This window comes from Dryobates pubescens, chromosome 7, assembly GCF_014839835.1.
Source record: "Dryobates pubescens isolate bDryPub1 chromosome 7, bDryPub1.pri, whole genome shotgun sequence".
Lineage (NCBI taxonomy): Eukaryota > Metazoa > Chordata > Aves > Piciformes > Picidae > Dryobates > Dryobates pubescens.
In genome coordinates this window covers 7072647-7085755 of record NC_071618.1, presented here as the reverse complement: position 1 = coordinate 7085755, position 13109 = coordinate 7072647, and the positions used below count along the sequence as shown (strand labels likewise).

At 44.9% G+C, this 13109-nt stretch overlaps 1 protein-coding gene across 1 annotated transcript in view; it reads left to right on the top strand.

Moving 5' to 3' along the window:
* Nucleotides 1-7656: 7656 nt before the first annotated feature.
* Nucleotides 7657-13109, top strand: part of TMCO3 (transmembrane and coiled-coil domains 3) — a 35501-nt gene continuing 30048 nt past the window's right edge. Inside the window, exon 1 of the mRNA XM_009898722.2 lies at nucleotides 7657-8103. Coding sequence (XP_009897024.1) covers nucleotides 7657-8103 — 447 coding nt within the window. The remainder of the gene's footprint in view (nucleotides 8104-13109) is intronic.

Here is a 13109-nt window from a genome sequence, read left to right as displayed (position 1 = left end):
AATCTATGAGAATATAAATTGTGCTTAAAAAGGACTCTAAATGACAGGAGTTCCTTCTGATTTGATGCTTATGGGCTCCTGGAGTGGAGTGCTGAGATTTTTTTTTTCTCCCCCTCATGTATTCTGAGGCACATGATACATTTCTATATGAGGTCATTATTCCCTTAAGAGCTTTTCAGTGCTGCCTTAGGTGTCACTTTTCTGAATACTTTTTTTGATAGCCAAGTACCAAACACTGCTACAGAAACAAAACTGTACTGTGTCTGAACCACAGTGCTCATTTAAACTTCCTACTATAAATCTCTCCTCAGAATTTAGATATGTCATTTGACATATCATGTAAGACATGCAGTAGTCTTTTACTTTCCACTCTGCAGGTGGAAGCTTGAGTACAGACTGAGTGCTTTCTTTTCCCATGTTCTTTCAGGAATATGTTGTAATCTAGTCAGTCAAATCTCTCCCCCAAATATATTAAACAGAAAGAGTAGTATCTATATGTGTGAAGAGATCACAGGATGTTAGGGGTTGGAAGGGACCTCTGGGGATCATAGAATAGAATTAGCCAGGTTGGAAAAGACCTTTGAGATCATCGAGTCCAACTTATCATCCAATACTATCTAATCAACTAAACCATGGCACCAAGCACCCCATCAAGTCTCTTCCCAAACACCTCCAGTGACAGTGACTCTACCACCTCCCTGGGCAGCACATTCCAATGGCAAATAACTCTTTCTATGATGAACTTCATCCTAACATCCTGCCTAAACCTCCCCTGGTGCAGCTTGAGACTGTGTCCTCTTGTTCTGGTGCTGGTTGCCTGGGAGAAGAGACCAGCCCCCACCTGTCTACAACCTCCCTTCAGGTAGCTGTAGAGAGTGATAAGGTCACCCCTGAGTCTCCTCTTCTCCAGGCTAAGCAACCCCAGCTCCCTCAGCCTCTCCTCATAGGGCTTGTGCTCCAAACCCCTCACCAGCTTTGTTGCTCTTCTCTGGACACGCTCCAGCAAGTCAACATCCTTCCTAAACTGAGGGGCCCAGAACTGGACACAGGACTCAAGGTGTGTGGCCTAACCAGTGCTGAGTACAGGGGCAGAATGACCTCTCTGCTCCTGCTGGCCACGCTGTTCCTGGTACAGGCCAGGATGCCATTGGCCTTCTTGGCCACCTGGGCACACTGCTGGCTCATGTTCATCTTACTATCGACCAGTACCCCCATGTCCCTTTCTGCCTGGCCACTCTCCAGCCACTCTGCCCCCAGCCTGTAGCACTGCATGGGGTTGTTGTGGCCAATGTATAGAAACCAGCACTTAGAGTCCAACTCCTGCCAGAGCAGGACCATGGGATCTAGCTTAGGTCACACAGGAATGCATCCAGATGGGTCTTGAAAGACTCCAGAGAAAGAGACTCCCCAACCCCTCTGCAGAGCTGTTCCAGTGCTCTGTGACCCTCATAGTGAAGAAATTCCTTATGTTGAGGTGGAACCTCCTGTGCTGTAGCTTATATCCATTACCCCTTGTCCTATCACCGGGTGCAGAGAAGAGGCTGTCCCCTCCCTCTTGACACTCAGCCCTCAGATATTGATAAACATTTATTAAATCCCCTCTCAGTCTTCTCTTCTCCAGACTAAAAAGCTCCAGGTCTCAGCTTCTCTGCATAGGGCACATGCTCCGGTCCCTTAATCATCCTCTGTTGGACTCTTGAGTAGATCCCTGTCCCTCTTGCACTGGGGAGCCCCAAACTGGACACAATATTCCAGGTGTGGCCTCCAGGGCAGAGTCGAGGGGGAAGAGAACCTCCCTCGATCTGCTGGACACACTCCTCTTAATGTGTCCCAGGATCCCATTGGCCTTCTTGGCCACAGGGGCACACTGCTGACCCATGGATAACTTGTTATCCACCAGGACTCCCAGGTCCTTCTCCACAGGGCTGCTTTCTAGCAGATCACCTCCTAACCTGTACTGGTGTAGTTTGTTATTCTTCCTCAGATGCAGGACTCTGCACTTACCCTTGTTGAACCTCATTAGGTTCTTCTTTGCCCAGCTCTCCAGTCTGTTCAGGTCTTGCTGATCTTGTGATGATGGCTGGCTGCGGAACTTGTGACTGCTACTGTGTTACATGGAGGCAAGATCCTTAGGCAGACAGCTTCCAATGGTTAAGACTTTTGGCTCAGAGATAAAGGCCGCAGCTAAAGTTCTATGCAAATACCTGCTCTATTGATGATCTACTAACGTGAAGCCTTTGTTGTGCATTTTTTAGAATGCCATGCTTCAGTGAGAAATGTATGTTTTATCCATACATTTTTACACTCTTTTGTATAGCTTTGTACTGTAGTGGTTTGGCTGGGGTTCTTTTGGTTTGGCTGGGCTTTTATGCTTTTGTGTTTGGTCGCTTGTTTTTTGTTTAAAGAAAAGGCAACTTTGTCATTTTACAGTAATGTTGGTATTTCCCTGGAGAGTCTGGGGGAAAGAAATTTGTTCTTGGTTCTAAAATTATGTCCTGCTTGGTCTTAAAAGCAAATACAGCAGTTTAAATATAGATCTTCAAGCAGGTTCTGGGAAGTGTACTTGCAAATGATTTTACTCTTTAGTGTTTTATAACTTTATTTTAAAATCATGAGCAAGTAGCTTTGAAGTAAAAATGCCTCAAGGCCATGCAGCCTATCAGGTGAAGGTCTTTGATCCAAACTAGTGCTCTGAAGTCTGGGAAGTTTTTGTGTCACTTTTTAACTGCAGAATTGTTTCTTTCACAAGAATGATTTATAATGCAATCTGTTTCAGTTGAACTTAATTTTCATTCTGTTTCATATAGTTAAGTGTTGTGAGACACCAGCTCACTGCTGAAGTTTAAATACAGTTTATTGTAAAATAAGGGCAAAACAGCACTGGGTGCATAGCAGATTCGCTAGAGGCGTGCCATAACAACATGAGTTGAGCTTATTATAAACATCAAACATACATATTCATAAATATCTCCACAAATCTGGAGTGATTAGTCCCCACTAAAGCCATGGGTAGGCACCTGTGGCTCTGCAAGCGGCAGCGGAGCGTCCACACACACACCTGGCACACTGAACAGCTCAGCCAGCTACAAAGAAAGAAATTCTACATCTGACTGCACCTTGCTCTGCTGCTCCAAGACAACACAGCATGGGCTGCAGCAGAGTGCTCTGCTGATCAGCTTCTTGGGCCTCTGTGCTAACCTGCTCACTGAGCTGCTGCCTCTTCACAGAATCCCAGAGCTACAGCTTCAGGAACAAGTCCCCACTCCTGAGAAAGGCATTGGACACGGGCAGAAGCAGTGCAGCAAGCTGCAGCACTGAAGCATCTGGAGCCAGCACAGCAGGAGCTCTTTGTAAGCCAGAATTTAACGTGAAGACATCCACACATCCACCATTAGTGCTGTGGCTGCCACTGCTTGAAGACACACTGGCCAGCCTCATATGCTGCTGGCTTATGTGACCCTCCTCATTCTTGAGTCAGTACTCCATAAGCCACTCCTCCCTCCACATACTCAGGGAGGGGAGGCTCAAAACTGGAGCAGTAGGCAAAGCCTTTTTAATTGTTTCAAATTTCTCCTTGTCTTCCCCTGTCCAAATGAAGTAGGAAAAAAATTAGGGAGGCAAAAGCCCATTTAGAGCTTAGACTGGCCTCTGCTGTGAAGGACAACAAAAAAACCTTCTATAAATATATTAATAGCAAGAGGAGGGACAAGGACAACCTCCACTCCTTGGTGGACATGAACGGGAACATAGTAACAAAAGATGAGGAAAAGGCAGAGGTACTTAACACTGTCTTTGCCTCAAACTTTAATAGCAGGACCCACTGTCTTCCAGACAGCTGGCCTCCAGAGCTGGCAGAAGGAGCCAGGGAGCAGCATAGTTCCCCTGTGTTCCAGGAGGAGGTAGATAGAGATCTCCTCAGCTGCTTGGATCCCCACAAGTCCATGGGACCAGATGGGATCCATCCTAGGGTGCTGAGAGAGCTGGCAGATGAGCTGGCTGGGCCACTCTCCATCATTTTTCAGCAGTCCTGGCTCACTGGAGAGGTCCCAGATGACTGGAAGCTGGGCAACGTGGTGCCCATCCACAAGAAGGGCCAGTTGGATGAGCCAGGGAATTACAGAGCTGTCAGCCTGACCTCAGTGCCAGGCAAGATTATGGAACAGGTCATCCTGAGTGCAATCACACAGCACTTAGAGGATGGCCAAGGGATCAGGCCCAGTCAGCATGGATTTAGGAAGGGCAGGTCCTGCCTGACCAACCTGATCTCCTTCTAATGATCAGGTGACCCGCCTGGTGGATGTGGGGCAGGCTGTGGATGTAGTCTACCTGGACCTCAGCAAGGCCTTTGACACTGTCCCCCACAGCAAACTCCTGGCCAAGCTGTCAGCCCATGGCTTGGACAGGGGCACACTGCATTGGGTTAGGAACTGGCTGGAGGGCCGAGCCCAGAGAGTGGTGGTGAATGGTGCCACATCCAGCTGGCAGCCAGTCACTAGTGGTGTGCCCCAGGGATCAGTGCTGGGCCCTGTGCTCTTTAACATCTTTATTGATGATCTGGATGAGGGCACTGATTCCATCATCAGTAAATTTGCAGATGACACCAAGCTGGGGGCAGGAGTTGATCTGCTGGAGGGTAGAGAGGCTCTGCAGAGGGACCTCGACAGGCTGGACAGATGGGCAGAGTCCAACGGCATGAGATTGAACACATCCAAGTGCCGGGTTCTGCACATTGGCTGCAACAACCCCATGCAGAGCTACAGGCTGGGGTCAGAGTGGCTGGAGAGCAGTCAGGCAGAGAGGGACCTGGGCGTGCTGGTCGACGGTAGGCTGAACATGAGCCTGCAGTGTGCCCAGGTGGCAAAGAGGGCCAATGGCATCCTGGCCTGCATCAGGAACAGCGTGGCCAGCAGGAGCAGAGAGGTCATTCTGCCCCTGTACTCAGCACTGGTTAGGCCACACACCTTGAGTCCTGTGTCCAGTTCTGGGCCACTCAGTTTAGGAAGGAGGTTGACTTGCTGGAGCGTGTCCAGAGAAGGGCAACAAAGCTGGGGAGGGTTTTGGAGCACAAGCCCTATGAGGAGAGGCTGAGGGAGCTGGGGTTGCTTAGCCTGGAGAAGAGGAGGCTCAGAGGAGATCTTATCGCTGTCTGCAACTACCTGAAGGGAGGTTGTAGCCAGGTGGTGGCTGGTCTCTTCTCCCAGACAGCCAGCACCAGAACAAGAGGACACAGTCTCAAGCTGCATCAGGGGAGGTTCAGACTGGATGTTAGGAAGAAATTCTACACGGAGAGAGTGATTGCCAATTAGACTGTGCTGCCCAGGGAGGTGGTGGAGTCACCATCACTGGAGGTGTTCAGGAGGAGACTTGAATGGGGTGCTTGGTTGCATGGTTTAGTTGATTAGATAGTGTTGGATGATAGGCTGGACACGATGATCTTGAAGGTCTCTTCCAACCTGGTTTATTCAATTCTGTTCTATCATCTCCTACTAATTTTTCATATAAAAACTTAACTAACTGACTATATCCCTCGATCCATTAAACCCTTCCCCCTTTGTCCCTAAAACTTCTACTAAAACTCCCTTTTGGCACTCCCTGCAGCTCTTGGTTAGCATTCGCTGGCCTTCTGCTAGCACTTTGCCTCCAAAGATATACTTTGCCTTGCATATTGTGCAGCACTGGCTTTCCACATGCACAGGAGAGCATCAGGAGGACACTCGAGGAGCACAGGGCATCTCTTGGCACTCCACAATTCCGTTTTTGCATGTGCAGTTCCTGCAGTGATCATCTTCAGCCTATGAGTCTTTGTCTCTATAGAGCAATCCGTTTACTTGACAAGTCTTCTAATGCCTGCAAGCCCGTGCACAGGCAGTGCAGAATTCATCTCGGCTTCCAGAATCACTTCTCTGCTCCTTCCTTATCCTCAAAAACCTTAAGATCTCTCTACCTCCTTGTGCAATCTCCTTTAAAATGCCCAACTTTCCCACAGTAGTAACATTCAGTACTTCCTGCTTGAGCATATTCCTTCATTCTGGTCAGCTGGAGGTCCCTGCTGATTTTCCCTTTCCAAAATCCTCATTCCTGCAGTCTTAATAAATTATCTGGTCTAATTTTCTCTCTAGCCCCTTCCTCCATACAATAATTTATCATTTTTGCCTTATCCTTGTGCCGTGTATTAGGACTATCCCTCCAAGATGCTAATTGTAACACCAGAATACTGTCCAGGGTTATATCCCTGGGTACCCTGTCACTCTGTTTTTTCCCGGGGCTGGTCTGTCTACCTGACCCCTGCCCCATTTCCCGAGGTCCACTCTTTCCATCACCGACTGCTTTGTCCCTTCACCAGCCAAGTGGGATATTGGAAACATGGTTAGAAGGACTTTTCCAACCTTATTGATTCTATGATTCAATGACTCCACACTCGCTTCGTGAATCCAGACTGTCCAGTCCATGTCTCACGCACACATTCACCAACCTCAATTCCCACCCAACCAGACAATACTTACACTCCTTTTCTTATCCGTCTCTTTGTGCACAAGAATTACAGGCAGCCGCAGCAGCCAGGAGCTCCTTCCCTTGCCTTTATCTTCTAATATTCACTGAATCATTTACCTGTGTTCCGAGAGAATTCCAGGATCATCCTTCTGAGCCGCCGAAATCGGCAGGGGCGCCGCCCCATCTGAAGGGTCCCTGGAGCTGTTGCAGACAGGGTAATTGCGTACGGGTCACCAAATTGTGAGAAATGAGCTCCCTGCTAAATAACAGGTTATTCTAAAATAAAGGCAAACAGCGCTGGCCGCATAGCAGATTCGCTAGAGGTGCACCATAACAACACGAGCTGAGCTTATATAGACATCAAACATACATATTCATAAATAGCTCCACAAATCCCTTTCCCAAGCATGCTCCCACCTCCCCATTCCCAGTCACGTCTGTTGTTGACTGTGGTCTTCAGGGCTGGGATAATGGTTTGAACTCTTGACCTGGCCAATCTCAGACATCTTGACGCCTCACCCTCCCGCCATTTCTCTCCCAATAGACTTCCTACACAACACAGACTATAACCAGCCAATCGGTTTGACCCCGTGGTCCCCAGCAAGGCCGGCACCCACCTTCCCCTGGCGAAAGCCAAATATAACCATTTCTTAAAAGTGTGTTGGTGCTTCTGAGGCTCTATAAATAATAAATTATTATGGTACCATTTTTAAAGGATAGGTTTGATAAAATACAAGAAGTTTACTGATAGATAAGAATAATGAGTTCTGGTGCTAGGTCAAAGTACAGCCCATGGCACTGTGCCTTAGTGTTTTTTATGGCTACCATGTGAAATGACTAAGCTTTCCATTCAGTGTTTTTAAAACAAGATGACATCAAGAAAATAGTTGGAGTGTGGGGAGGAAAATCTATCAATAGCCTGAGACTGTTTCTTGGTTTTGATAAGTGTTGACCGAAGGAGACCATATACATATTGTTAAAAATCATAGTGTAGAATGCAGTTTTAGGTTTGTTTTCTACATTTGTTTGACCTAATGGTCCAACATTATCATGTTTGATAACTGATCGGTATTATCTTGCAGCATGGTGTGTGTACCGGAAATGCAGAAGCCACTCAGCAGAAAGCTTTGAGTGGTTGCGGATTATCGGTTTCCAACAGCAAGAATGAAGGCAACTGGATTTATTTCCTTATGGACGTTGGTTTCACTGCCTTGTGGCCAGTTAGCAAATCCTGCAGAACATGAGGATGTAGTAAAGCACGCAATAAAGTTGCACCGTGGGAAAGGAGCTGTTGCCACTCAGAGAAAGCAGTGGGTGTTGGAGAGCTGCAGAAAACTATCTGGTCTTCTTCACCAGAAGAACGTTGTTCTCAACAAACTAAAAAATGCTATAAGAGCAGTTGAGAAGGATGCGGGACTCTCTGATGAAGAGAAACTTTTTCAGGTGCATACCTTTGAAATTTTCCAAAAGGAGCTAAATGAAAGTGAAAACTCAGTCTTTCAAGCAATCCATGGCCTCCAGAGAGCTCTACAGGGTGATTACAAAGATGTTGTAAATATGAAAGAAAGCAGCAGACAGAGACTGGAGGCCTTGAGAGAAGCTGCAATTAAGGTTAGTTCTGCCATGCTTATTACTATGGTATTGATATTCTACTTGTGATTTTAGTTTTATCCTGACATGGTTTCAACTGTTTTAATACATGAAACTTGTGTTATTTTGCTGTTTAAAATTGATTTTGAATGAAGTATTTGTTTCTATTAGTAAAACTAGAAGTAATTCTGGTGTAGAAGTTGAAACAATAGCAGTAGATGGTTCTTATTTCAAAACAAAGCTAAATGTAGTCGTGAGAACTCTGGCAAACATCATGTTAAAAGGGAAGCACCAGCAATGAGTCAGTGCACAAAGCAGAGTTGCACTAGAGAAGTCAGTAGGATTATCGAAGTGGAAATAACACCATAAATCTAAAAAATACTAAGTGTTTTTCAAATGATAATTGCTGAACCAAAATATGAAATTTGGACAGAAAAACTTCTTACCTTTTTATTTTCATATTTGCACTGATGTGGGTGAAATAGACATGCAAAATATGAGATTACTTGATTTTTATTTCAGTATAGCGCTCCTAGTCTACAGAGTTCAGGTTTGAAAAAGAGCTGGCTGAGTTAACTTTACCAGGAAAAGCACAGATGAGTAAGTAACAGATGATTACAAGTACTTAAGGGAAAATTTGAGTTCACATGTGTCTGGGTCCAGAGAGGGAAAGAGACTCAGTTCTTTTGAATATTCCCGTGTAATGAAATTAGAGGCACAAAGGAAGCCAAAATATTAACAGTGAGGCTACTTATTAACAGAATAAAGTGGACGGAACAGAAGAAGAGAGAGAGGGAAAAAACAAGAGGGAGAGAGAAGAGGAAAGGAATTATATTACCACCCCACCATCCCCAAGGTGGTTTGGGTCTGTGAAGGAAAGGTGCCGCCGCTTTGGCGTGGAGGAGGTGTCATTCTTCTTGACTGTGCTGTCCTTTGCTGGAGGAGGGGAGAGAGAGATCCCAAAGTCCAAGTCCTTCTCTGAGCAGCCTTTTCAGCTCCATGAGTTGCAGCAGGCAGAACTTAAGACCTCGAGAGAGGGTTCCTCCTGGTCTGCTGCTTCCAGGCTACATGGTGATGTCTTTTCTCATGTCTGTTCTTTTCTCTCGTTGTCAGAGGAGGCATTGCTCAGGTATTTTATACAGTTTTTTAGGTATGTGTCCAGGTGGTGAAACCATTGTCCTTTTCACCATCCTTTTCGGGGTAGCTGATGGGTAGAGATGATCTTGTCTATGCACATTCCAGAGAGTCATTATCCAGTCGTGTCTGCCCAGTACACGGCAGCTATTGTCTGGGCAAGGCGCAAAGGTGATTTTTATCTTTGTTGATTCACATCAAGAGAGACAAGATTTAGTCTCTTACACCATGTCAGTTTAGACCTGTTAGGGTGTGCACAGTCTGCTGCTGCCTACTGGGCTTGCTAGTACTCAAACGGCATACTGGAAGTCTCCCATTGAGAGGGAAAGTTGTTTAACTGATTTGATATTTCAATTGCTCTTTCCTTCGCTCTACCCCACAACCACTGTAGGAATATATTAAGAATTTTCTTTAGGTTTTGTCCTCTAAAAGAAGAGACTGATGCTTCACAAGGGAGCAAGAGAAGAAAATAAATACGTAATTGGGATATAGCATCTTACCTGGGAGAATATCTAAAGGGAAATTAAGAGATGTACAGATTTGTAACAGGTGAAGATGGCAAGAGATTGTGTGTAAGAAAGTGTGGGGTGAATGTGGCAAGAAAGGCTGGTGGAAATTAGGATGCAGACTTGGGAGACCAGAGTGGTCTGTGCAGTGAAACAAAGACTGAATTACAGCAAACTTGGGCAGGAAGTAGCATGGATCTAGGGGTTTTCCAATGAAATGCTCAATATGACTGATACTGACTTTCAATGGTATTGTAAAATACAAAAGTAATCTATTCTTGAGTTGAGAATGGTGCTTCCTCATTTTTCCCATCTATACTTTTACATGTGTATTTTAGACATGTCCTGTCAAAACTTCTGCAGAGATGGATTGTGTAGGCTTTGGTGTTACGATACCAATATACTTCCTTGAATGAGCAATCTTTTACACTCTTCCTTCTCAAGTCATATGCATGATTATTTAAACAATATTTGTTGTTCTAACTGTAGAAAAAGTTATATAAAGTTAAACAAAGGATAATGGGAAATGTCCAAAAGATGAAAATTGTGCCTTTTCCCTCCCCCCCTTTTTCATACTTCAAAGGACACGTGTTAGGTTCATTTGTTTTATTTTACTGTACTGATTACTACTTTCCATATTTTTTTAAAACAGTGATCAAATGGAAATTTTAAGTGGCTATAGAGGGTGCTAGACTCTTCATTGATTTCTGTTGAAGTATTTGGATGTCTCTAGTGTTGGGATACATATGGGTGTCTGATGTAGTTCTTGCTGCTTCTGCTGCTGGGAAAGAGTACAATGGAGTCATTCACTAGGCTGGTGGAAGAAACAAAGAAGCACTGAAGATAGTTTCTGCCTTCCTTTGCTCCAGGAACTGTGCAGAGGTTCAGGAAAAAGCAAAAAACTCTCACCTACTTATTATCAACTTCTGATTTCTTGGGTGCTTACTATCCAGCCATTGGTGGGAAAAAAAAACTCTAAATAAGGGCAAAGAAGCCTGCTGTTCTGAATGTTCTTCTTTTAATCCCTTATTAAACAGTAGAAAGCAACAGCAGCACTATGTTCTTAACTGGTATTGACCAAGTTTGAGTTGGAAGGGACCTCCAAAGGTCATCTAGTCCAACCCCTCTGCAGCAAGCAGGAATATCCTCCATTAGATTGGGTTGCCCAGAGCCCCATCAAGCCTGACCTTGAATATCTCCAAGGATGGGGCCTCAACTACCTCCCAGCGCAACCTGTTCCACTGTTGCACTACCCTCATGGTAAAGAATTTCCAGCCTTCTTCTAGGCCCCCATCAGGTACTGGAAGGTCGCTATTAGATCTCTCCAGGGTTTTCTCTTCCCTAGCTTCTTCAGCTTATCCTTATGGCAGAGGTGCTCCAGCCCCCTGATCATTTTTGTGGCCCTCCTCAGGACCCATTCTATCAGGTCCATGTCCTTCTTGTGCTGAGGGCACCAGTCCTGGATGCAGTACTCCAGCTGAGGTCTTAGCTAGGCCCTCTCTCAACCTATTACAAGAGCAAAGTGGCAGAATCACCTCTCTTGATCTGCTGGCCACACTTCTTTTGATGCAGCCCAGAATGTGATTGGCCTTCTGGGCTGCAAGCACACACTGCCTGCCTATATCCAGGACTCATGAGTCTTCCACAGGGCTGCTTTCTATCACCTCATCCCCCAGCCTGTATTAATAATGAGGATTGTTCTGTCCCAGGTACAGGACTGTGCACTTGGTCTTGTTGAAGTGGTTCTAAATCATTGCTGACTGAGGAAAGAATCTGTGGCTCATACAGGGGCTGTTTTTCACATCTTTCAAGCAATGTCTGCTAGAGAATGACGGGTTGAAATGTTTTTTCCCTGAGGCTGTTTGAGAGTTTGACTGTTTCTCTTGCTTATGTGTTTCATAAGAAGTAAAGCAGTTGACATTAGTCCAAACACATTAATAGTTACATTTTTTCCAACTTCAGTTATTTTGGGAACTGGGTAATTTTCATCCTGCTGGTGTAACTATGGTAATTCTAAACACCAACAGACAGCAATTCTGTCATTGTGTCACAACTAGAAGCATTTATCTGACTGTCAGGATTTTAAAAGGGTTAGGGAACTATTATAGGCTGTACTGAATATACTCTTCTCTTGGCATCAAGGAATTTATTAAATTACATGCATATTCCTGCAGGTTTCCAGGGCAAAAAACATCCTTCTACATTTTTTTTTTGGAGGAGGGAACATTCCAGCTATTTAAATGTAAGAGTTTAGGACCATTTTAGATGCCCAGGTTATCCAAGATATCTGTGTGGGGTAGGTGGATAAAACTCACAACCTAAGGGAGGCCTGTATTCTGTCTGGTTTCTAACTGGGTGTGGCAGGGCATCTAAAATGAAGACAGAAACTTGTGTTTGTGGAAATTCAATCTCTGGGTCAGACTGCTTGCATTTTTTTTGCCCAGGCTGTGTTTTCCCTTGTTAATAATATTTGTTCTCTTAAAGAAAAAATGTAGGATCTCTCCTGTCTAAATATTCTCAGTATCTTGAATCTAACTGAAATGAAGAAGGTGGTTGTCATTGTGTTTCCTTATTCATAGTTGTTCTTTCAATTGCTGCAATTTTAAAAGAATGTTGGCATGTAAAGTGAAGCATATTTAAAAAAAAAAAATCCCCACTCAAATTATACTTGGTTATTACATTTGGTTATTGTCTTGGTAACATCAGAATTTTTTTTTCTTTTCTACCTTCTGAAGTCCAGAAATGTGTTTAGGAAGTCGGTAGTGCAAGTTCGTAAGAGGCCTAAACTGAAAAGATGGACAGAGTCAAGTTTCTGACTTCTGACAGGGAAAATGCTTCTGTGAAACAAACAGGAACCTCAATTAGACTGCTTGAAAACTTCTCTGTACCTAACTGCCTTTTTCTTTGTTTGTTTTGTTTTATCTGTTTGCACATTTTTAAACCCATATACAGACCTCTTCCCATGTTCATACAATGACTTATGAAATTAAGGCTCATTCTTTTTACTTCCACTTTGTTTGTTTGTTGTGCTTGGTAGAGGCATGCTTTCAAGGTTGTTATGATTTCCTGCTAAAGTATCACAGTATAACTAAGGTTGGAAGAGACCCCAAGGATCATCAAGTCCAACCTGTCCCAACAGACCTCACAACTAGACCATGGCACCAAGTGCCACGTCCAGTCTCCCCTTGAACACCTCCAGGGACGGTGACTCCACCACCTCCCTGGGCAGCCCATTCCAATGACGAATGACTCGCTCAGTGAAGAACTTTTTCCTCACCTCGAGTCTAAACCTCCCCTGGCACAGCTTGAGACTGTGTCCCCTTGTTCTGGTGCTGGTTGCCTGGGAGAAGAGACCAACCCCTTCCTGTCTACAACCACCTTTCAGGT